The sequence below is a fragment of the Parasteatoda tepidariorum genome, chromosome 11 (assembly GCF_982258835.1).
Source record: "Parasteatoda tepidariorum strain Cologne lab strain chromosome 11, Ptep-v5.0, whole genome shotgun sequence".
Classification (NCBI taxonomy): Eukaryota; Metazoa; Arthropoda; class Arachnida; order Araneae; family Theridiidae; genus Parasteatoda; species Parasteatoda tepidariorum.
The window spans coordinates 19,459,507-19,486,119 of NC_141765.1; the positions used below are offsets into that span (position 1 = coordinate 19,459,507).

The 26,613-nt window shown below is 26.3% G+C and overlaps 2 protein-coding genes across 12 annotated transcripts in view; one reads left to right on the forward strand and one right to left on the reverse strand.

The window, feature by feature from the left end:
* Positions 1-2,428, forward strand: part of LOC107451019 (uncharacterized) — a 227,555-nt gene extending 225,127 nt beyond the window's left edge. For all 10 annotated transcript variants that reach the window (XM_071187637.2, XM_016066980.4, XM_071187638.2 and 7 more), the window contains one exon: positions 1,013-2,428. In XM_071187637.2, coding sequence (XP_071043738.2) covers positions 1,013-1,252 — 240 coding nt within the window. In that variant the 3' untranslated portion in view covers positions 1,253-2,428. The remainder of the gene's footprint in view (positions 1-1,012) is intronic.
* A 6,909-nt stretch (positions 2,429-9,337) lies between these two features.
* Positions 9,338-26,613, reverse strand: part of LOC107451020 (AP-3 complex subunit delta-1) — a 72,723-nt gene continuing 55,447 nt past the window's right edge. For both annotated transcript variants that reach the window (XM_016066984.5, XM_071187639.2), the window contains exons 26-31: positions 24,701-24,838; positions 22,060-22,197; positions 17,393-17,478; positions 15,859-15,992; positions 13,616-13,698; positions 9,338-9,897 (exon numbers count right to left, since the gene is read on the reverse strand). In XM_016066984.5, coding sequence (XP_015922470.1) covers positions 9,790-9,897; positions 13,616-13,698; positions 15,859-15,992; positions 17,393-17,478; positions 22,060-22,197; positions 24,701-24,838 — 687 coding nt within the window. In that variant the 3' untranslated portion in view covers positions 9,338-9,789. The remainder of the gene's footprint in view (positions 9,898-13,615; positions 13,699-15,858; positions 15,993-17,392; positions 17,479-22,059; positions 22,198-24,700; positions 24,839-26,613) is intronic.

A 26,613-nucleotide genomic window follows, 5' to 3' on the forward strand; every position in this document is an offset into this window, starting at 1 on the left:
TTCGTAATAATATCGTGCTAAAATATCGAAGTTTTAAAAACCGGGCGGAAATGTGCAGCAATAACTATTGAAGAAATGATCTAAAGTCATTTAGATTTTCCATGAAGTTTGCACAAATAAAGCGTTTTATAACTTTCAAAAATCGCTATTTCAGAAACTACTTGAAAATGGGTAGCAATAACTACCGAAAAGTCATTGGAATCGGCACATACGAAAAGCGTCAAAAGTGGTAATTAAAATTCGTAAATCGTAATAATGATGTATTAAAAATATTGGGATTTTTAAAACTATGCTGAAATCCGTAGCGTTAACCATCGAAAAACTACATTGATTGAGATTGGGTGCGTCAAAAACTTAAAAGTGTAAATTTAAATTACAGAATTTTTTTTATTATTCTTCAAAAACAAATATTTAATTTTTTTTTTCATTTTGTTCAGATTGCGGTCGCGGGCTGCACATCGAGGGTTGGCGGGCCGCATTTGGCCCGCGGGCCGCAGGTTGAGCACCCCTACTGTACCATAACATTATACTCATAACCATTTTATAACATTCAGCAAAAATTTAAGTAATATTATTTTTTTCTAGTGGGATAAATAAAATCCATATAGTTCCGATTCCTTCAACACTAGGTTTGATTTCAAAAAATGAAATTAAAATACGTTCATTTCATTTGAAAACATTAGTTGGCCATCACTCAATGGAGAATTTTCACCGTTTGTTTTTAGGAGCAATAATCCTATAACATAAGTTTACCAAGACACATAACTGGATCATAAACTACAAATAATTAATTCATGATGGTCAATAAAATTCAGCAAGAATTTAATTACAATTATTATTTCGTCTAATTGAGTCCTTATAGCTAAATGGCTTCTTGTAAACTAACACTTTATGTTTGATATCAAAAAATCAGGTAAAAATACATTCATTTAATTTGAAAACATAAGATGGCAGCCAAAGCTAAATTTTTCATACATGATTCTTTAATAATTCTGCATTGTGTTTTTAATAGGAGCTCTGGACCAATGATCCTATAATAGAAGTTTGCCCATATACTAATGCAATCAAGCCATCTCCATATGCTCGATCACGTCTCCCACGAAGAACTTCATCGTTGATGTCTGTAAATACAGAATCAGAATCAACAGCCCGGGCGTCTTTGACTTCCACTTCATCTAGTACAAGTAGTGTTGTTGGAAGCGGTCTTGCAAAGGTGCACAATATTTTCCTCAGGGTTCATGATAAAGCATGAGAACAACTTAAAAGTAGTTATGCGTTCATTTCATTTCCTACACTTCATTCCGTATAATTTTCTGACCTACAGACAAGGGATCAATTGGATTCATAATGTGGCTTTCAACAGGAATTTGGATGAAGAGTTTTAAATTGGTTCTTATAAGTGAAGAATTTCATTCAATTTTTCTGTCTCTTTAAAGGACAGTGTATTTCCTCAAAAACGATAAGCATAAAAAAGATCTGCATTTATATAGTGATATGAAGCTCACTACCAACCGTTTATACTTCATTTCACTTTTACTAGGAAAAAAATTGAAAAACAATTAAACAACATTAAAATTTTCTCCTTGATAAACTGTTTTTTCTTGATAAAAAATTTTCATCGCTAATAGGAATGATATCCTGCTTTCAGGACGATTGAAATCTGGCAAGTTAGTGATTGTATTATAATGCATTGTCTCAAAATATTTATGTAAGTTTTGTTCTTGGCTTTCAAGTCTTAAAGTTTTATTATGTGAAAGTCAAACTTTCAGATTTGTCGTTATATTATATTATCACACTAAAAACCAGTTATATAATTAGACTGAATTTCATTGAAAATTAGTCAAATTGAAAAAGTTAAACTTTGAAAATTTGATAGTGACGTTTCCATGTAGTTTAAAATCATCTAGAAACTTTGAAAAGTTTCAAATCATTGACATATTTTTTGTAAAATAAATCATGTCAAGCATTCTTTATTTCTCCTCCAATATTCTATATTTTTGACTCCATTTACATGTAATTTAATACTGTTTACATGCAATTGGAGCTATTATGTGTAATGGAGTTATTATAGCTAAAAGTTAGCTATTATGTGGAGTCAAAAATTCAATGTGAAGAAAAAACTGCTAAAATAAGCAGTATTAAACATGCTCATTTTTAAATTAAAATGAATTCTTTAATGATATTTTAAATTTTTTTAATAATGCTCAATATAATTAAATCATTATAAAGAAAAATTATTATTCAAAAGATTAATTATTGCTGGAAATATAATATTTACAGTCAAAAACATTTTTAGAAATTAAAATATGTCAAAGAAAAGTTCACACATTGGTGAAAAATTTGAGTGATCCAGTAGAGGACATATGGGCTTAATTTACTAAAATGTAATCAAAGAGACACAATTAAAAATATATATAAAACTAAAAAAGTTATTAATATGGATAACAGAAAAATGTATCTAATTTTTTCAGTTAAACGCAACTTCACAATTTAAAAATTGTTTTATATTCCTATATTTCACCGAGTAATTTTTAACATCCCGTCCTTGTGAACATAAGCCCGTCCTTAAATATCTTTCCCGTCCTGAATAATATGGCATTCTGTGGTGTGAAGAAAGCAAGCGTAAAATACGCTAAGCTTTGCTTGAGTCCTAATGTTTATAAATGGTTAAAAATTTACAAGACAATATTTCTGTAAGAATGATTGAAATTTTTAGTTACCTCTCTTTGGGAATCAGTCTTTATGGATTATGAGTCTAACTAAATATAAAAATTATCACATTAAATAAAATAATTTTAAATGTGTGGCACTAATTATCAGTTAAATCTACTAACTTTATTAATGGATAATAAAAATATTGTATCATAAATTTGGTAAGAATTTCCAAAACTAATTTAAACTATAGTTTCAAAATTATCTCAGGCATTTAACCTAAGAACTACAAATAAATGTATTTTATTTTTTGTCTATAATGAGATATTTTTTAAATATTATCTTTGCTATAAAGTAACAAGTAATTCGATTAATTAGACAGATTCAGATTATATTTTTTACGAATTACATTTTCTACAATTAGCTAAATTTTGATAACATTTATCTAAGGTACTGCGTCAATTTGAATTAACTTGCAAGTATAATGAAACAGATGAAAATAAATCAATAAGAAAACTTTTTTAAAGCCATAAAAACTTATTCAACCAATTGTCTGATTCTGGATTTTCAAAATTATGTAAAAGATAGATAGAGAAGATATAGTCTATTGGCTACTTAACTAATACCAAATAAAATTGTAATTTTTGTCAAGAACTAGATTTTCTTGAGAGAAACGAGTAAAAATATAATCAATAGCAGTAGTTTCAAAAATAAAAGCTCATTAAACCTAACTTTTAATATTCCGATTAGAGACAATTTTGCAATTTGCAATTTTGCACAAAATTCTATGAAATAAAGCGTGTTTTGTATAGTTAAATATTTCACTATAGTTAATCAATCACTTTTCATTATTGTTTTCATACAAAGACAAAAATATAATGATAATTGAATTTTAAAAAATATTGCGTGAAAGAAAGGAATTGTTTTGTGAAATAGACTTTCAAGTAAAAATTTAAAGAACTGCTTCAAATCATACCAAATTATTTGTATAAGAGCTTAAGAAATATAGGATATACTATTTAAGATTGGGTAAAACTATAATCTGTATCAGACATATTTTTAAAATAAAAAGCTTTTGAATTTAACAAGCATGTGTGCCATTAAAGATATTTAATATTTATAAAATTTGAAACGTTTACATTCTAATGCGAGCTTGAACATATTTTCCTAAAATACATAATGTGTCATAATAAAGTATTAAAAATAAGACAGAAAAATTAGAAAGTAACGTGTCTAAAAAAAGATATATTTCAGATCAGTTCATTTACTTGCAGATGGCACTTTTGCTCTGCTTTTCCTTGAAAAGTAATTTATTTATAAAATATGTTTTTCTAATGAACTTTTGTCATACACGTCATCTACCCACTTATGAAGAGAGCACTAAGCACATTTAAGCTTCAGAAAAAAGCTTTTATTTAAAAAAATACACAAACGTTACAAATGATTGAGAATGTGCAATAAAGCATAGACATGGGGCAAAAGCCTCGCTAACCATGGTATTTTCCTTAACCTGACAATTTTAAAATGAAAATAGCATATTAATGTTTCCTCTATCCCATCTAAGATAGAATCAATAGCAGGATCTGGTTGGTTTTTGGGTTAATTACTTTCAGCCCTCTTTTTACTCTTATGCGTTCTGATTTAGTTTGAATTATACCAATAGTTTTCATGTACTTATTTCAGTTATTAAATATATATATATTAGTAAAATCATGGTTAGATAGATTACTTACTGAATTTTGATGAATAAGATTTAAAATATTTTAATCACTAGTTCTGCTTTTTTAGTTCAACAAATGTTTGAAAAAAACTTTTTCAACAGGTTTGCATAAAGTATACTTTTTTCTTTTTTCAAGGATAGTGGGTAGTTACCTATCTAGTTTTTTTTTCCCTCTACACCTCAAAACCCTAAGTTTAAATATTTGGGTAGAAAGCATGAAATAGAAAAAAACACAAGCGTCCAAAAAAATTTTAGCTTCATTGTTGTAAAATATTTTCATCATGCTCCTTGAGACAAACTTTTCTTACTCCTATTTGAAAATAACTATCTAATGTATATAAATGCAATGATACATGCTAAGATAGATACGAACGGAAGGCTAGGTATATATGAACTATGAGGGCAAACAATGAGGACCTCCACAGACCAAAAGTCACTCAAAGTGTCACTTCCCAACTAAATTGGAATTGTGTATATAAGTAGATTTAAAGGTTAAAAAATAATGTGGAGAAAACATTTTACATATTTTCAAATAATTATAAAGTTATTGTTTGATTTTAACTGCATCTTTTAACTCCTAATATGCAAACTTCTATTTCCTAAGAAAAAATGTTAAACGTAAAAGTTTGCTTTAATTCAAGCATACTTTTTATTTAAGTATGTTAAAAGTATAAGATTAACTTCCAAACATCTCACAACTTAGTAACTTTTATTATAGACTACCTTGTTTATTCCAAAAAATATTTAAGTGCTAAGTTTTATTTTCAAAAAAAATTTTATTTTTAAGGCGACAAGGGGGTTTCAAATTTTTATATTTTTATTTTTAACCAATTTACTTGAAAGTTTTATAGATTATAGATATTGATAAAATAAGTGTAGAAATTAAAATTCAGAGTGATATGTTAAAAATTTAATTAGTTATTAAATTTTAAAATTTAATTAATTAACATTTTTAAGTGAGAAAAATAAGTAATTCTTCAGAGAAAGATTACAAAAAAAAACATTTTTCAATAATTTTTTAAGTTTCTATTAAAAACAAATTTTGATTATACTATGAAGAAACTAAAGAAAAACTGTGTTTCAAATATTATACAATGTATTACTTACTTAACAACAAATCAATATATTAAAATAAATAATTTCTCTTCATCTATTAAGTGGTTTTAAATCCTTTAAATTTATTCCATTAAATATATTTTTACCCCTTATTTGTTAAAAACATAACTTCCATTTAAAAAAAAAAAAAAAAAAAAAAAAATTTAATACGAGGGAAAGAGATAAAAAAAATTTCAACTCTTTATTTCAAACATCAAAGCTTTTTTAACAAAATTCAGCATAATTGGTGAGTGACACTTGGGTTATTTCTTATTTAAGTTGTTTTACCTTTGGAATGAAATTTAATTTTTCTTATTAATAGTTGTAATTTGATTACAAAATAAATAAACAATTAACAAAAATGATACAACTGAGCAATATACATTATTTGAAATTTTTTTTCATTGATACAAGTAAATAAAGATAAAAAAAAATGTGATAACTGAGTGTTTAAATCATGATAAGAGAATTGGCGAAAATATCAAATACTAAGTTTTCTTTTTAAAAAAATGTAGTTGAAGCGTGTGAAACAGGTTTGTTTTTGAATTTGTGCATGGGTTCATAAAATGATTTCGAGAAATCTAATTCTTAAACCTACTGATGAACTTATTCAGTGAAAAGTGTAAAATTTTTACATATGAAATGTATCAAGTCTTTTTTCTTTTTTTACATAATGTAATCTTTATTCATCTTTTACTGAAATAACTTGGTTACTTTACGAAGAGGTAAATAAAATTATATAAACTAAAATTATTATGTAGAAGGAATAACAAATATAATGGCAAAAAGTTCTGTATATGAAATCCATAGTAGCAGTTAAACTTTGAAGAAATTTTAATGTTGCCTTAAATATTTATCAACATCCTCCGCAAAACTTTTACTTAAAACACTTCTGCTGTCTATGTCCTACAACTATTATGTACATTTTATGCTACCTATTATGACCTAACAATATTTTATATTCAATTACATTTTTATGTATTCTGAGTAATTTATTTTGCAATGAATAGTTTTTGAATCTAGTCATTAAACACATGTTGTACTTCTTTGTATTCATAACTAACTTTATATGTATAAAATTTAAAAATATGAATAATTATAGAACTGTACATAATTTCCTCAAAATGTACGACTTATTAAATGTTTACTTTTTTTATTCCTTTCAGCTGATATACAAAGTTGTCTTTATATACAAATATATATTTTCAGAAAATCCTTATTCATTCTGTATAAAAATAAATTTTAGTCTCTAGCCTATTTTGATCATCTGAAAATTTAAAATTACATTATTATTTAATTTAACATTAACCCTTATAGACCAAACTTTAAATTAATCATAATAATAAACGAAAGAAATGAAAATTATCTTAAAAGAACTGAAATGAGTCAAGATTTTTAAAAATATTTGTTTTCAATCTTTTGGCCACCTACCCATATAAATAAGGTTTCAATTTTCACTTAATATTTTAAATACTACAAATTAATCAGTTAAATGAAACAAATGCATACCATGCTCTCAAGATAGTGAGACAACTTCTACTTCAGCAAGAATTTTTGAAGAAATATATTTGAAATTTGTAAATTAAGATATTAAATATTTTATCTTGCATTGGAATCAACTTTAAGAAATGTATCATATATTGGGATAAATACATCAATAAGTCATTCCAAATTAATGTAAATATAAATTTGTTAGTTTTCAAAAATTATATTTAATGTAAATAGATGTTAAAAACTATCCAGATGAATTTCAACTGTTGTAAATTGGACATTTAATATATTTTACAAATAGTTTGTATATATTCACTTTGAATTCAAATGAAAAATATAATTTGAGTCATTATTAAAAAAAACATTTGCAGAAATGTTATCCAGAACCTTTTTAATTGATTCTGTCACTTTATTAAATTTGGTTGAAAAGCTAATATTTAACTGCACAAATTGAGCTCAGAATACAAATATGCACCAAGGGTTTCAAATTCTGTAAAATTTACGAACTTCAATAAAAAAAATTACAATTATGTAAGTAAAAAAAATTTTTTTCCTTACTGAATAAATATACAGTTAATAACATCTGCTAAGTCTAAAAGGGTTAATGTCGCATAATTTTTATTAACTTTTTCAAATACCAATTTGGAGTGTAATTGAGATAAGGTTACTAAAATATATCAAAGAGTACACCTGTGAAAGACTAAATAAATTATATCATTTTCAATTAAATATATCATTGATTTATTTTGTTATTGATTAATGTTAACACATAGAATTAAATATATTTTTATGATCTTAAAAAATATGTATGTTTCATTATCTAGTGTTCAGTTTTTGTGATCAAATAAAGAAGTTATTGTTAGATAGGCAATTGATATTTTTAAAGAAGTTATTTTTTTATAATCTTATTGCTCATTATGATGATGATTTACCACTTAAAATATTAGTAGGTAAAAAATTATGTCCCTAATTATTTTTCAAATTTGAAATTACATGCTTAATTTTTAAGAAACAATATAAAAACTCTTTACAATATATTGGAATATATTTGATTTTTACAACATTTTATAGCACTTCCTAAAAACAAGAATTGTAAATTGTTGGTACACTAGTGAGTTAGAATCAGTTTAAAATTGTATTGAAATCACACAAATCCACTTTTAAAACAGATTTCCTTTAAAAAAAAAAAAAAAAAGCATTAAAATATTTTTAAAAACTTTACCATACTGGTTTATTCCAATTTTGAAAATTACTATTTCACTTTATAATTTGAATACAAATCAACAGTTCAAGTACTGTGAAACAAAATGCAAACATTAAAATAGACTTTTATAAGATGAAGACTCAAGTAAAAAATTAGGTACATTATCAATGCTTATATTCAGTCAACTAATTTATTATAAAAATATACTCTCAAACAAATACTGAAAGATTTGATTTTATTACTCATATATTATGTTTTTTTTTTTTTTTTGAAATCTTATTTGATGGGGAAAAAATTATTTTCAAATGAAAGCTTATTCTATTAATACATCCTATTAACGTTTTTGCAAATTTTGAAGTTTTTGAAAAGCGAGTTATAGAATGAAAACTTAATTAAATGACAAATAATTTGCTAATTTTGAGATTCAAGAACTAAATTTTGAAGATTTTACTTTATACAAGACTGACAAAATATAAAATAGTATCACTTTTCAAACCTATAAATAAAATTGAAGATAAAAATTAATTAACTCCATACTGTTATCTAACAGAGAATGCAAAATTAAAATTTAAAGGGCAAACATAAGGTTTCAGACAATCATATAAAGCAAAGATTTTTGATTTTGATATTATTATTAATAAGTTAAAAAATAGTTTCAAGTTTTTATCCAGTATACCAGATGTTAAGTTTAGAAGCGTTACAATTCTAATCATGAAAACAATTATACACACAATATTCAATTAGATACACTTGTAGTACTTATATACATTTTTAATGAATGTTTGTTTCGTAATTTAGCATCATTAATATATCATAAAATATCTCACTCAATCATTCATGATCTTAAGCTAAATAAACTGAGATAATTTTTTTCATTACCAGTTTTGTTTTTCCTAATTTGACATTTCTCTTAAGAGCAAGTAATAAAACTTTATTTTACTTCTAATCAGTGTGGTAGGATTGTAGTAAGTGGAAAAGTAGAAGATTAAAAATAAATCATCAAACAAAGAGGCAGTTGATCTTCCATTGCAAGAAATAAATACAATTGTACTAATTCATACTAATAAGAGATAATGTAAAACATTAAAAAATTTACAACAAAGATTAATAAAAAATATATATTAACTTTATTTAGAGAAGAGAAACTAACAAACACTAAAACTATAAGTTTCAAATTTTTCTTAAAATATTTTTTATTGTAGAATAAAAAGACAAAAATAAAGTATTTAACGTGCAAGAAGCACAATTACAATAAAGTATAAAAGTATTGGAATGATTCATTTTTTTTAGAAATAAAATATGATTATAATTGTTTAACTTCAACAATTTGCATTCATCAGCACAAAATTCTTTACTTTCAACAATATTCTAATAATTGTATGTTTCAACTTTTAATTTATTATTTTTTGCAAACAATATAAATTATCAAAACGTAAAATAATTAAATATATAAAAAAGATCAGTGTTTTTCTTCAACAAATCCATTGTAATCACTGATGATTTATTGCTATCCATAAATTGAAATTCTGTATCCAGAACAAATCCATTGATGTTAAATAAAAGTCACTCAATGAAATTCATCACACTCATCAACAAAAACATATAGCTCCTATTTTACAACTTTACATTACTGTTCATCGCCTTTAGATGAAAATAACTTTTTAATTTCTTCTAGTAAGCAAGTAGTTAAAGTAGAATTTGTTCCCTTAGCATCCACTGATATATGTTGTGGTTCCTATAAAAAAAATATAGGCTATGAAAAACCTGCAATTAAAATGTATTATACAAGTAACAATGAAATTAACATGCAAAAATAGCACACAGCAAAAACTTCATTTTATGTAAAAGATATGTTTAAGTCAAATTATATTATTTTGTGATAAGAATATAGTATTTTAAAAGATAAGTTATCAGCTAAAAAATAAAATCAAAAGCTATATGTCAAAATTAGATCATGATGATGCCAGGTATGAAAGAATATTTGCAACTTTAAAGCTTAATCTAAATGAAAAATATACATATTTATAGGCCTTACGATAAGAAATCTTATGCAGTGCCATACTTAAAATATTAGATCTTTTTATTTCTCTTTTAATCTCTGCAATATTTGCATTAAAAAGTCAACATTAAAAAATAAACAAAAACTAACATCAAAACAGTCATTACAAAAACTAACTAAAACAGTCATTACAAAAACTAACATCAAAACAGTCATTATAAAAACTAACTAAAACAGTCATTACAAAAACTAACTAAAACAGTCATAACAAAAACTAACTAAAACAGTCATTAAAAAATAAACAAAAACTAACTCAAAGCTAAAAAGTAAATTGAATTAACAAGGAAAAGCAAAGGAAACTGGTAAAAGAAAATATTACAAAATTCAACAACACAAACGTCAAAAATTTAAGATAAGAGGCAAGTGTAAACAGCCTAATAAACAAAAAACAAAAAAAGAAAAAAGTTAGTAGTATGAAAGATTTTATTGAATGGTATGACCAGAAAATATTTTTGGGAGAGGTTTTCAAAACTGAAATAAATGAGTTACTAATAAGTTTTACAATACAACTTTTTTCAAATTCTCTGGCAGATTCTGATGTTCAAACTATCATAGTCTCTAAGGCTGAGACCCATTTATCTAGACAATAATAGCAATTTGTGTACTGAAAAGTGGTTTACAAGTTTCTCAAATTTAATATTCCATAAATCATACTTAGGCTTACTTTCTAGCAAATCATAGTCAAGCAGATATGAGTGTTTATTTATGATCAAAGTAATTGGAACAAGGAAATAAACAGAATTTTAAAAACGAGAAGGATGGATATAAGTGCATTATAGCTTTTAAATAATGAGAAATTGTAAAACAAATTATTTATTCTATAATTATATTGTAGATTGCATCATCTATATTTTTTCCCAGTGGCTTAGTGGTAGCGCGTCACGCTCCCGTGCCACAGGTCCTGGGTTCGATCCTCGGGCTGGGCAAGGTTGACTCAGCCCTTCATCTTCAGTGGGTCGATAAATGAGTACCAAGCATGCTTGGGAACTAAACACTAGGGGTTCCACGTTTGGCTGACCACCTAATCTGAACATCTGCTCCAGCACCCCACAGTCCAATGTCAAGAAAACTGAGATGGGCACAGTAGGTCTTGGCCCTCTATAGGCTGTCGCGCCACTGAGTTTAGTTTAAATCATCTATATTTTTAGAGCATTATATTAAAATTGCAAGGCCCATTTCCAGTAAGCATCTTATTTTAGGCAGGTATGAGAATGAAGATATGAGATCGTCACAATGAACTACTGAAGTACATGATTATTGAATTGAGGTGAAAGGTTCAACTTTTATTTTAAAATGTAGTTAAGTAGGACAAAATTGTTGCGATTCTTGCACAGAACCAGTTTTTCAAAAGATTCAAGATACTTTCAGTTATAATAATAAGTTATTAAGCGACATAAGTTTATCAAGAAAAAAGTAGTTTTCCCTAGCATACTTTTTTCTCATTCATTTGCTACATAATTAATTTTTAACTTCAAAATAAAAAGTCATAAGCAAACCCAAAATAATACAGAACAGTAAAATCAGAAAAACTTGAGTGGTAATATCAATTTGTGTGGCAAAACAAAATTACAAATAGAATTTTAAAAAAAAAAATTCTATTTTTTTAAGCCATTTTTAATTGAAAAAAGAAACTAATATTGTGGGAAATGTAATAATCATGAAGTACATAATGTCCTCTGAAAAGAAACCTAAATTTCAAATGAATCAATGTGTTTTTGATAAGTTTGAATAATAAATTTCTAATTTTATGATCAATGCTGAAGACAAAGTTCTAATATGGTCCTATTTATCAGAAAAAAGTAAGCGTGAAAAAAAAAATTTAAGTATAAATAAACTTTTTCACAATTCCATGGCATTTATTATATTTAATTATTTATTCCTAATAATAAAAGTTTAATTAATACAAGTTCAAACAGCTCTGAATGCCCTTCTCTTAAGTGAACATTGCATCCAAATAGACAGTTTTCTCAGTCCTGATCACGTTAATTTTATTGATATATATATACAGGGATGAGAGTAGTTAGAAAGAAAAAAAAGAGGAAATTCAAGAATGTATGTATGTATGTATATATATGAAGAAGGTATGATATCCAAAAATTTGACCAAAAACGTTTGATTTTTGAACCATGTGATTATAAATCCCAATGATTAATTTTAAAATTGTATGAACATGAAATACATGTATGATTTTAAAATCGCATGAATAAGTATCGTAATATTTGATTTTAAATTGAGAGAGTATGAATCCCGATATGTGGCTTTTAAATCATGTGAATATGAAACTCAATATTGGATTTCAAAAATACAAATCATGATACGTAATTTTTAGATAGCATGAATACGAATCCCAAAGTCTAAATTTTAAATCACTATAAATATGAAAATAGATGTTTGATATTACAACCGCATAAACGAATTACGACATTGGATTCGCTACATAGATGTATGTATGTTAGAAACTCGTAAATACCAATCATGATAGTGAATTTTTAAATCTCGTACATAAGAATCGCAATGTACGATATTTAAATCACCTGAATAAGAATCGCAACTAGCAACTTTTAAATCCAATAAATATGAAAATCGATGTTTGATAATAAAATCGAGATTCTAAAAACGCATGAATACAAATCGCAATATTAGAATTTTAAATCTCGTACATAAGAATCGCTATGTAAAATATTTAAATCGTGTGACCAAAAATTGCAATGTACGATATTTAAATTGAGTGAATAAGAAATGCAATGCGCAAGTTTTAAAGCAGGTTGAAATGAAAATTGATGTTTGATATTAAAATTGTGTGAATAAGAATCGAGATAAAAGCAGATTCTGGGCATGTGATTTCTAAAAGTATTGTTTTTGTTTAGCAATAATAAATAAAAATTTACAAAATTAATTGAATGTGCAAATAAATATTTTTACTGCAAATCCACAGCTATTTATCTTTTTTATATTTAATTTGCTTTCGCACCAGCAATCAGGAAGCAGCAACGTTTGAATTGTAAAAATGCAAGCTATGTGGCGGGCAATAATATATGGAAAAAATATGGAAAATCTTATTTTCCGCACGTAAAAGTGGTGAAAATAGCTAAAATAAGTAAAAATGCGGAAGAGTTGGCAGCTACATAGTTTGAATTTTCTGTTTATCTTTGAAAATCAGAAATAAATATAATCTTATTTCAACGACTGCATTTACAGAAAAGCTGAATATTTATAAAAAATAATAAAAAAAACTAAACTTTTAGAGAATCAGAGTTTCTTAATGAAAAAACTGAAATTCGAGAGATAAAAGTGAAAAAAAGCGAAAAAATCTCATCCCTGTATATAATATATGATATGTCTGTATATATAATATATGTATGTATGTGTGTATATATATATATATATAACCTACCATATATTTGACTAGAAGGCAGACATGATCTCCTTGAATGGAGTGACTATACAATGAGGCACTATCACCATACTGTTCAACAACTGGAAATAAAGAAGTAAATATATTAGTTCAATTTTAATAGACCTTTTTGATAGACATTTTTGAAGACAAGAGTTAACTGAATAAATTTTTACTGAAATACATTACATTTTTTAAATCAATGTAGACATATTCACATGTTTTTAAAACATCTGTTACAGTTAAGACATAAGGTGGCAATAAAAGTTGTTCATTTTTGCTGTAAAAATATTACATATTTAAGATTCAAATATGTTTTTAGAATGGAAATAGAAAAGGATATAAAAGATTTTTATTTAAGTTTAATGAGTGCTTAAATGATTGTAAGGGTGACTCACTTAAGCCACCATAATTAAGTTCTGATTATAAAGGAATCATCAAATCTTAACTGAAATACCTACATTATAAGCTCTGAAGAAGATTAAAAGTATATTTTCTAATACAAATTGTTATATTACAGTATACTTTGACTTATTTTAATTGCAATTTTTATAAAATTTGTATTGTAATTTCAAATAAATATTTATCGAAAATGGAGTTTAGAGTAAATAAATAGTGAATTTCTTTAGTTTTAATGACCGTTAAAAAATTTTTTTTTAAATATTGGGTCAAAAGTACCCTTTGCTTGGGGCTAGTATGACCCGGTCTTCTTTTTTCCTAGAAATTCAATTGTGTTTCCCATATTGGATCAATATACTCCCTTATATAGGCTACTTTAGCAAAATCAATAACAAATAATTGAAATAATTAAAAAACTTTCGATAATTTCACAATTTTATGAACTGACCGCTTAGATTTAGTTTTATCAAAATATTTTGCATACTGAACAAATCGTATTAAATTAAATGTCCTAATATTATCATACAATCATAAAAACTTTTAAGCAATAAAAACAAAACTATTTTTGAAAATATTATAGCTCATTTGTATGTTACAAAGTCTAACACAACATAGGCATGGGCCAAAGTAGCCTCAAAACATAAACTATGTATAAAGTACTGTGGAAAAAAAATTTTTTTTTTTTACTAAACAAACTGAAGAAAAACTTCACATACTTACTAAGACTATTTTCACATTTTATTTAATTTTTACTTTTCTACAGAACAGCCTGTACAGTTAAACATTTATTTATATTATATTATAGTTACGATATTTAAAGTGCAATTTCTAAAACAAAAGTATAGCGATTCCCAAAAGTATAAACTATTTTAATTAATATATCTCCCATTTTAAAATTTAAAAAGTTACCCTTAATACTTTGATTTAATAAAGGGGAAAAATATGCTTTTTCAACTGTCTGGCCAAAGTTTATATATACAATATTATAATATACATTATATATAAAATTTAATATCTATCTTTACTGCAAATAAAACAACCTCAGAATAATATATTTTAATAGAAAGTTTATTAAAAAAATTTCCAAGAAATTGCATATTCTTGTTAAAAAAGCAGTAGTTTTAGCATCTATTTTCCCAATTTGAATAAGTGGAAAGCATTATGCTTTTTTCCCAACGTCACATTTTCAAACATATGTCTGAAATTTAATTAAACAAAATATTAATTATTATGATCATAATTAATAATATGAGTGTTAAAACTTAATTAAATATAGCAATTGAAAAAGAGCCATTTAAAGAATAATTGAATTGAACATAATTTAATAAAATCAAATGATGCAACGGGTGCTGGTAAAACAAATGTGTGATTGTGTGTATATCAAACAAAAAAGATCTTTCATTCGCACATTACTAGATATTGCATTATACAAGAACATCATTCCATTTAACTTCAAGGTTATGTTTATAGTAGAAATTTTGGTTGGGGCAAATTCTATTCCTATATAAAGTGGCATTTATTATTTCTTTATCTGATTATGCAGTATCAACAATAATGAATAATATTTTATAAAAGCCAATATAATTATGCTATTTTTTTACAATTTTTCAACAAATGTAAATTATTATCATTATAAATAACTTTTTTTTTTCAAACGACTTTTTTTTAAAAAGCATAACTCTTTCAAAAGTAAAAAGATTATGCATTAATTTATTTAGTCATACAGTGCAAAATACAATGATAATGAGCGAAGATAAATTAAGCAAATAACTAATTTATAAAAGTTTTGCATTTTATTTAGAAACAAACTTGTAAAAACAATGAAGCAAAAATAAGTAACATACCAAAAAAATGACAGTGAAAACATATTTTAGCAATGATGTGGTTGAAATCCAAATTTAAAATATCAATCATGACTGAATCTCTTGCTGAAAGATCATTGCTTCCTAATAATTCAGATAATGTATCTCTTGTATCGCTAAATAAAACAACAAATTTATTGCTATGAAATAATTTCCAAAACATATTTTTAAAAAAAGATCATTGATAGCTAATGAAGAAATTATTATGCATTATAGAATGAAGTTGAGGGATAATTGAAGAAATGAACTAAAACCAAGTGTACAAAAAGAATGAGAGAAATAATAATTAATCAAAAGAAAAATAATAATAAATTGATAAAATAAAAGCCAAATTAAAGACATAAAAATGATAATAAAAACAAATTACCAAGTTTAATTTAAAAAACAAATTATTCAATGTCAATTAAAAAGATTTTAAATTACAGTATAAACTTCATATCTAACTAATAATTTTAAATATTGGTAGAATCTAAAATATAAAAAATAGTTCTGAAAAAAAATTTTTATTTAAAAAAAACTTTATAAATGTAAAAGTTAATTAAGTTTACCTAATTTACAACAAAATTAATTTACTTAAAATATAAATATTATTTTTAGCTAGTCAAAAGCATTAGTGATTCAAAAGCACATTAAGCTATTAAATTTTAATTTCCCATTATTTTTTAAAAACATTTTCAGGAATATTTTCAACTAAACCAATTAAATCATACATTTACAAACATTCAGCTCAACTTAAGTTTTCAATTTCAAATGATTGCAGAAAAAGATATAAAAATTAGCAATACATCTTTTATAAAACAAATACAAATTTTATTTAAACTTATTTTATTTTTTATTAAACCAAGAATAAAAATATTGCATCAAACTAATATGAAGATTTAAGCTGAGCGAATTTTGGAAATAAATTTTTTAACATAATTCAATTATTCCATCCTAAATAAATTTGTTAAAAGAACTTATATTTTTAATTGCAATACATAAAAAACTTTTAATTAATTTAAATTTTTATCATTTGGTTTCTAATTGTTCGATAATTTATTAAATAACACAAAAATACTTAGATCAAGAGGGTAACGAGTGAAGAATAAATATGATAAATCATTTTAGAGAGCACTTTAAAAGCTTATTTTTCATCCCCCCTAAAAATTTCCTAAAAAATAAATCCTAAGATTTTTAGCTAACTTAAATGCTTACATGCAATAACTTTTCCATAAATATGTTTTATTTGTTTCTTCATTGAGCCTTTCAATTCAGAAATTTTTTTATTGAAAGCAAATTTTTTTAACATAATAACTATCAAGCATTAAGGATTTTTTAAGTTATTGAACAGTTAAAAGGATTCTGGGAGCACATTTCAATCATTTATTTTAAATCTTTCACAATATTACTTGTCTTGGACTAAACTTTATATCATTTTCGAAACTGATTAGAACTGAAATAATGTTAGAAATCAAACATGTGAAAGAAATTTAAATATAGAATAATAAAATGAAATGGAAAGATTAAGCATCATTACCGGGGCTGAATTTCACCAATCATAAATGATGAGGCTGGCAATTCAAGCTTAAAATCTAGTTTTTCATGGCTAGAAGCTGACGGATTCTAAAATAATTATAAACAAAGGACATTTTTAATACTCAGTGTGCATAAAAAACTTATTTTCAATAACTGGTACATATTACATATAAATAAATATTTAGTAAATTAATCATTCTTCAGCAAGCCAAAATTATTATTTAAATCTAAACCTATTCTAAACATCATACATTTATCACTAGGACATTTTTTATTGAATTTTTAACACTTATTTAGAAAATTAATAATGTTATATAAAAAATAAGCAAGCTTCCTTACTTTCAGTTATTGCTGGCTATTAATTTGAAAGTTAAATTATATTATATATATATACAGTACGACCTCGAAAATCCGGACTTCTAAAATCCGGATATCTCTAAAATCCGGACCTTTACGTCCAGTTCGTCAGAAAAAAATTTCCCCCAAAAAAAAATCGCTTCAAATAAAAATTTTAACTTAAGAGCGCAAAATCGCAACTCCTCTCCAACAAGGAAGCAGTAGAAGAAGAGGTAGGGGTGGGGAGTGAATGAAAGCACATAGCTGATAAGGAAATTCCAGTCCTTCTTATCAGCTTTGTATAGGGAACAAAGGGGACTCCCCTCTATTTTCTTTGATAGATAAGGTGTGTAGGAGGAGGAATTCTTCTACCACCTTGTTTTTCCCTCTTGTGAAGAAAGAAAACTGGTTCTTTCTTAACCTTGAAGTGTAGGAGGCGGGGACAAGTTCTTTCATCCCCCAACAAAAAAAAAGATTAGCATCAGCTGTTACAGTCTAGTCTAGAAGCATCCGTTTCAGTTATAAGTTGAAAGTCAGCTCCCGTTTTAACAGCCTATATTTTTAGTTTCAATTGTTATATAACGAATTGTTATCTAACATTATGCTATCTAAAAGATCGATTAGGGGGGAAAAATGATGAAAGCTCGAAGAAGAGGAAACATAATTCTCTTTCAATTTTGAAAAAAGTAGAAATACTTCAGAAACATGACTCAGGAACTTCAATGCCTAATCTTTGCATCGAATACGAACTCGGCAAATCAACTGTTTATGATTTAATTAAGCAGAAAGATAAAGTACTGCAGTTTTTCGCAAAAAGTGATGTACCTTTAGAGATGGATAAAAGAAAAACGATACGCAAAGCCAACAACGAAGATTTGGATAGCATAATGATAGAATGGGTACGCCAACGAAGAAGTGAGAAAGTGTCTTTGACTGGCGCAATTATTATGGCACAGGCAAGGCTCTACCACAAAGACTTGAAAATAGAAACGCCTTGTGAATATTCTTCAGGATGGTTAGATAAATTTAAAAAACGTCATGGAATAAGGCAATTAAGAATTTGCGGGGAAAAGGCGTCAGCTGACGTTGAAGCTGCCGAACATTTTATTAATGAATTTTCCGAATTTGTGGCTGAAAATAATTTATCTTTCGATCAGATATATAATGCCGACGAAACTGCTCTCTTTTGGCGCTATGTTCCAAGAAAAACCTTAGCCACTGCAGATGAAAGCAATCCATCCGGTGTGAAGGATATAAAGGAGAGGCTAACTGTTTCGGCACGCGCTAATGCTTCCGGATCTCATCGCTTCAAGCTGATAGTAATCGGCAAAAGTGCTAGACCTCGAGCATTGAAAAACGTTCAAAATCTACCCGTTGTATACAAAGTGAACAAGCGTGCATAGATTACGCAAGAATTGACAGAAGAGTGGTTTAACGATCATTTCGTTCCGAAAGCTCGAGCTCATTGCAATGCTGTTGGGCTTCCAAGCGATGCCAAAATTATTCTCCTCTAAGATAATTGTACAGCGCATCCTCCAGCTGAAATTTTATCGAAATCAGGAGTTCAGGTAATGTACTTACCTCCGAACTGCACTTCTCTCATTCAACCTATGGATAATGGCATATTAAGATCTTTAAAATGTAAGTATAAAAAGGATTTTTTGAAGAAAATGCTCCATTCTCTCAATCAGAGTAAGAGCATCACAGAATTTGTAAAGGAATTTGACATAAAGGATGCCCTTTAATGTGCTGCAAAGGCATGGAATAATGTTACGGCTGAAACTTTGAGGCATGGTTGGCACAATCTGCTGCCTTCTACCATTTTCTTTGAAAATGAAAGTGAAAACGAAAACGATTTTGAAGGTTTCAAACTTTTAAAAGTTCAAAATTTGAAGTTAATGAACTTCTCGATTACGCTAAAAAGTGCATGTTCAAAATTGATCAAGATGACATCGAGGAGGTCATGATGTGCGACGACGATTTACCTATAGTCAACCACATGACTGACAATGAAATAAAAATGGCCGTTTTAAGTAATGGTCGTGAAGAAAACAACAGCGATAACGAAACTGAAACTCCAAATGAAGAAAGATCAGTTTCATTGGATGAAATGTTAACAAATATGAACAATGTTCTTAAAGGTTTGGAACAAAGAGACATTGTTGATGAACATGAGTTAATGTTACTCTATAAAGTGAAAGAAAAAATAAGCAATCATAGAATGAAATCTATGAAACAACTTACGGTTTTTGATATGTTTAAGAAATAAATTAGTTAACGTTTATTTAATTGTGTTGCTATAAATATATTATTTTAGGCTACTTTTTGTCTCTGTTTGATTTGTAATGTCTCTTATTTATTATTTAAGGCAAATATCTATGTTAAGTTGTTAAAATTGAAGTCGGAGGTCTACACAAGCACGTTTAATCGTAAAATCGGCCTGTCGAATTCGGAACTTCGATAATTCTTTCAATTTAAGTAAGGTATCTAAAATCCGGAAATTTCGGAAATCCGGACCGTTCAAACCCCCCAGCAGTCCGGATTTTTGAGGTTGCACTGTATATGCATGCATAAAATCAATGAGGCAGGGATTATGTGCAACATGAATTATACAATTATTTATAATAAAATATGTTATTAATAATAAAATATTTTGTTTGGCATCTTTGGGGGGGGATTTTATTTATTTATTTATTATTTATTTATTTTTTTTTGTCATGATGCTAACACAATCGATAGATAAAAGTTTTTTCCTAAGTTAGAAATGAGTAATACAAAAAAATATTTCAGTTAGAGGGTAAAAAATATAAACCTTAACAAAATTAACAGAATGCTCAGTTTATATGGTCACATGTGGAAAAAAAATCCTCCAAATAGGAATGTTGAATTAATATGAAAGATGCTACAATTTTTTTCTTTTTGATTTTAGGAAAAAATTTTAAATAAAATCAATAATTTTCTATTTAAATATGTAGTCAAGTTTCTTTGACTAAGTCTCTAATCTCTTATCTAGTATGATCCTTCCTTCAGAGTATGATCCTTTCTACAGAGAAAGTTAACAGTTTTTATCATAAAAAAAATTTTCTTTGATAGATAAATAAACTGAAGAAATTGAATTATACTCAAAAAATGAGTAGACACACGCTCTTTGGAAGATTAATTAACAGATTTCAAAGAAAGGAAGGAAAAAAACATATGATAACCTTCTTAAGGTAATGTCATTTTTTTTGACACAATCTGCTGATTGTTACTGAAAGAATCAACTCATCTAGCTCTTAACATTCAAATCAAGGACAGTGTGAATTTGTACCTCAAAAAACTAACAAAAAAATCTAAGTCAAGAAACAAGATATACATGACTATTTACAAAACATTTTGAGAAAAACTAACATACATTTATGTTAGTTAAAAAGGAGAATCGTAAATTCTCCCAAACCTAATCCAATATCAATGAAACTCTAATTTCCTTAGTAAATAGCATAATTATGCCTTACTAGGTCATATGTCACCTCCAGCTAGCAACATTTCTAATAAAATTTCTTAATTTGTATCCGTCATTTGCTCTAAATGAGTGGTCATTATTTCTTCAATTGATATGTCACATTAAAATTTAAAAATTAATAAATTTAATTTATTTAAGATTAAGTTTAAAAACATATGATTAACAATATTGAGTTATTCATGTTTCACACAGAAATCTGACCTTTCTAAAAATATGTTACTCTCTCTTCCATTGAGATGAATTCAAGCAGAAATAAAAATATGTTGCAACATTCAAAATATACAAAATCCTCTGCTAACATGCTCATTACAAAATTCGACTAAGTAATAATTTAATTTAAAAATCGCAAATTTCATTGAGAAATATATCAAATGGTGTTAAGGCATTTTAAATTGACTATTTCGTAATTTTTTGTATCCATATTTAGGCTAAAAATCAAAAGATTTAATTGAACAAACTTTTTTTTATATCATCCAGGGACTTAATAACTCTTTATGAAATGGTGTAGAGTTAAAAACTCTTTATGAACAATAACTTTTAATACTAAAGCACTAATCATTGAGGACTCAGCATTAATATATAAGCCTCAAATAAAGCTAAAACTATAATACTATGTCCTTAACAGCTATATAACCTAAGTATATTAAAAAATTCAAAATAGTTCTGGCTTTATAAACTGTATTATTAATTTACATAGAATTCAGTTTGAATTTGAATAAAATATTAACTATCATAAAGAATTCAAACTAATTCTACACAAATTTTAATGATTTATAAAATTATGCAAGAGAAAATAATGTATAGAATTTAAAACTTTAAAATAAAAATACCTTTATTATGTAAGTTAAAGTTCCTCGAACAGATTGAAATAAAGCTATATTATCCACTGACAAAATAACTTGCTGCTCTATTACCGCTTCAGGTAATATACTAAATGGCACTTTTATGCAGCTGTCAGGTTCATTTTGCTAAAAATTGAAGAAAAAGAAATAAAAATATATTGCAATTCATAAAAATATATTGTAATTTCATAAGTTACAATATAATTTTAATGGTTAATCACGGCAGTTTATGATCTATATACAAACATTTTAAGTTAAGTCACGTGTTAACTTTTAGCCATTCTGAATTATTAACATAATGGTTAATTTGGATCATTTTTTATTCAATAAAAGTTACATACAATCAAATTTACACATCTTTATTATCTTAGACAGATATTTCATTATTCTATCTACGCATGTTTGGAAGAGCTAATTTTTTTTAAATGATGCCACATGATTTCACAAAAATAAATTAATGTAACATATTAAGACGTAACTATAATCATAATAAGCATTTCATTTACACTTTATTACTACCCAAGACCTCAAGGATTCAGATTCTTACATTTTACACATAGTAGTTGCTATATAATCAGAGTCATTCAATTAAAACATGACAAATATGGGATTTTAAAAACTTATCTGAAAGTAATAATAAACTTTCAATAAACTAACTCCTAAAAATTCATATAAAAAAATTATTGTCCACACTAATGTAACAATACAATATATCGAAGATATATTTTTTAAAACATTTTAGCTTTCATTTTCATAAAAACAAATTTATTGGATATTATAAAGGTTAGATAGTAATGAAATTAATGTTTAATTAAATAACAAGAAATGTTTAAAAAAATAATAATATATGCAACATTAATAATATCGATAATTATTGTAAATTTGAAATGAAAAAAATTTGTTTCCACATTTTTTTTTGAGATTTGTAACAAAATAGCAATTAAGTATTTCTATTTAGCATATAAAATTAAGAAATTATTTTTGCTGAATCTGAAAAGAATTATCTTCAGATAAAAGAAATTTTAAAAAAAAAAACTTGAAAGTAAAATTATGTTTTATACAGTTTCATTTATCGTAATCAAACAGAATTTTACTTAGATTTTAGTTCTCTAACATGAAAGAACAATAAAATAATGACAAAATATTCCCTAAATGTTATTATAGCCCTAAATGAGTATGAGTATGAGTAAATGAGTTTAAAATGTTTTTCTTTCCAAATCATATGAAACTAGAAAAAAATTAAAAAAGAGTAGAAGATAAAAATATAATCTAATTGATTAATAATGCACTAGACAGTTGAGTCACTTCTCTATGATGGCTTGAAAGTATCACATTTTTCAAACCCAAAAATTTAACAGGCACGTGATTTCAAATACATGTGCTTTTAGTAAATGAAAAGTACAGATTTGCCGTATTATAACCCCATATTAAATATCACATTTTATCCACTTTGAACTAGGCATAACTCTAATCAATAATTGTAACTGTTCAATAAAAGTTAGATGCGTCAATTGCATTGATCTAGTCAAGCAAGACTGGTATATATATAGCTAGAATCAAAACAGGCTACACATTTTAAACTTCTGCAATGATGCGACTTTCTGTAATGACTTATGGATTGAAGTTTCCTATCATAAAAAAACTAGTATCTAGTAAATGTGAATGGATAAGCACTAGTGAATTGCTTCATAGTATTGAGAGAGTTACAACAAAAAATGACTCATTTATCAGGGTGCGTAGCTAAATTATTCAACAAAAAATAAGCACTTTTCAAGCACTCAAATAATATTTCTAAGCAATTTCAAAAAATATCATAGTTAGGTAGGTTAGAAAAGCTTTTGACAATTGATGGTTTTAGCTGGTTTTAATCGTCATGTCAAAAAAAAAACCTTTTGGCATTGTTTTTTACAATTGTCAAAATTTTTGAATCATGTAAATCGAATGGCGTTTCATACGCTACGAACTGACGATGCGCCAAAATAGATTGGGGCTGAATTAATTGTGAAAACATTGAATTGAACAATGTAAACAGTGTTTTTCTGCATAATTCGTAGCGAAAATCAGCATGGTAAAGGAAAAATCTCATTTTACAAAAGGGAAAATTAAGCACTTTTTAAAAACACCCAATGAAAAAAGCACCTTTAAGGGCTTTCAAAACACGAAAATCGTAAATAAGCACCTTTAAACACTTTTAAAAACGCTATGCACCCCGTTTATGCAATTCCCAAAAACGATGTCCAAATCCTAAGACTTTTCGTTATTTTTTAATGTTTATTTGCTTTTATCATTATAAGTCTTAAAATATGTGCATTAAATATTAATATTAAAAAAAAGAGACACTTTTGCCGATTTTTGCGAAAAATATTTGTAATAAAATATTAACACAAACTAAGTATAGATTAACATCCAGAAAAAGAAACATACAACTCAGACCTCAAAAGGAAACATGTAGCTTAATTATACAACTGCTTATCCTATACTCAATTTCAGTGGAATTTTTATCAATGTATTCATTTTATTAAGATTCAATTTTTTTAAATTTTGCAAGACAAACAACCCTTCAAAAAGTCTAAGAACTTTGTTAAATATGCAAACAAAAAAAGTTAATAAAAATACATAATATACATACCTCTTTAATTAATTTGACATTAAATGATTCCAAAAGAGTTATTTCAACATCTTTAATAGGAAAACTGCTACAGTTATTTAAAAACAAAATCACTGATAATTCATTTCTGCTCCCAGGCATTATCCTTTTTTCATAAGTCTAAAATAGCATGTAATTAATATATTAGTAAACAGCTCAAATTTCTGCAATTTCAAATAATTTAACAATTATTGTAAGCATAAATTATCCTAAGCACAGCATTTACATTTTTGCAATTAAGTTGCAATCTTAATGGTTTGAGTGTATAAATTTAAATATACTAACTAATTTCATCAGTATATGCATTCAATTGTGAAATCAGACACAAAAATGTACTTTTTCTGAATAAAATTTTTTTTTGCTGTGGAGGAATCTAGATTTCTGACCCTTAAAAAAAAATTTTAATGTTTTTTTTTTAATGCCAAATTATGGTCCGAATAATTTAGGCATGAGAGAGGTCAAAAATTTGGGTTCGCTAGTTTCACATTGCATCTGGAACAATTTAAAAATAAATCAAAAAAAGTTTTAGATACATATACAGAGCTTGTTTATCCAAATAATTTGACATAAAGAGTTGTTTCAAAGTTATTTTTTCATTAATTATTTGAAGGTAGGTCCAAAAAATTTTAATCATTAGGTATACAAATCATTACATTATTTTTAACTAAATTTTAAATAACAAGATCTAAAATTTGATCCAATTTGGTCAAATAGTTCTTGAGAAATGAAATTTGAAAAATCAAAAAAAATACATAACAATTGTATTAAAAATTTTGAATTTTTTTAAAAATTTCATTACTATGGAGACCATTAATTTAAAAAAAAAAAAAAAAATATGTATGTATATACTATATATACATATTTTTTTCTTTGTTCAGCGGGAATATATGTGATGCCACAATTGGCATACACATATTTATTTTCTATCTTTTAAAATATCTTTCATTACTTAAGCTGATTTTTATTAATAGGATTATATTTAAAATAAATCAAAAACTTAATCTTTTTAAACGAACATAAAATATTTATTTCTTCTCTTATAGATCAATGCAACGGATACTTTTTATTTCATTACTAATGCAGACTTATTAATTCACTGTCGCCTCTAATCGAAAACAAAAATCAATTTATAACTTTTTATTCTAATTTCTAACCGCAAAAATGTTTCAGTTGCATGGTTGTAATAATTCTCATAAATTTGTTGGCCACTCGTGATCGCCAAGGTGTTCTTTTAAACCCATGTGGATATGCTAGTTGGCTTTGTTTTTGGCTATGCTATATTTTAATAAATCGCCAATTTTGGATCTCCTACCAATGCGTCTGTGTCCGCTGGGAACAATTTACATGTACTTTTTAATTTGGCTTTTGATTAGGCAGGTCGTGGGGATTTGTCTCCCATGGCCTGACCTATTTTAATATTACTATGCAAAACTGATTCAACTGAAATTCTTATGAATGATTTTTCTATATTTTGTAACTCGAGCTCTGCAAATATACTACTAAATAAAAGCTTTTTATTAATTCTGATCCGGTTCAAGTATTATTTTCATCATCTCCTGATTTCAGCATCAATCTTCAGTTTGTCAATATCTCCAACTACTCCTCACCACCTGAATATTCCATCATCACTGAAAATACATCCCAATATAAATGGGCACTCTGATTCCTCCTTCTCCATAAAAATTTGTGAGGAAACTTTGTTGTTTCCTTCAGTAGCCGTCAAGGGTTGTATAGTGTTTTACATGAATGTTCATTTGGGCCAATATTGAATGAATAAAACAATTACGTTTCCAGGAAATAATGTACAAATCGTTGAATGTAAATTTAGATTTTATTAAGTATAATTTGATTCAGAAAGTGGCCACATCTTCATCCAAAATAAGAAATCCCTTAAA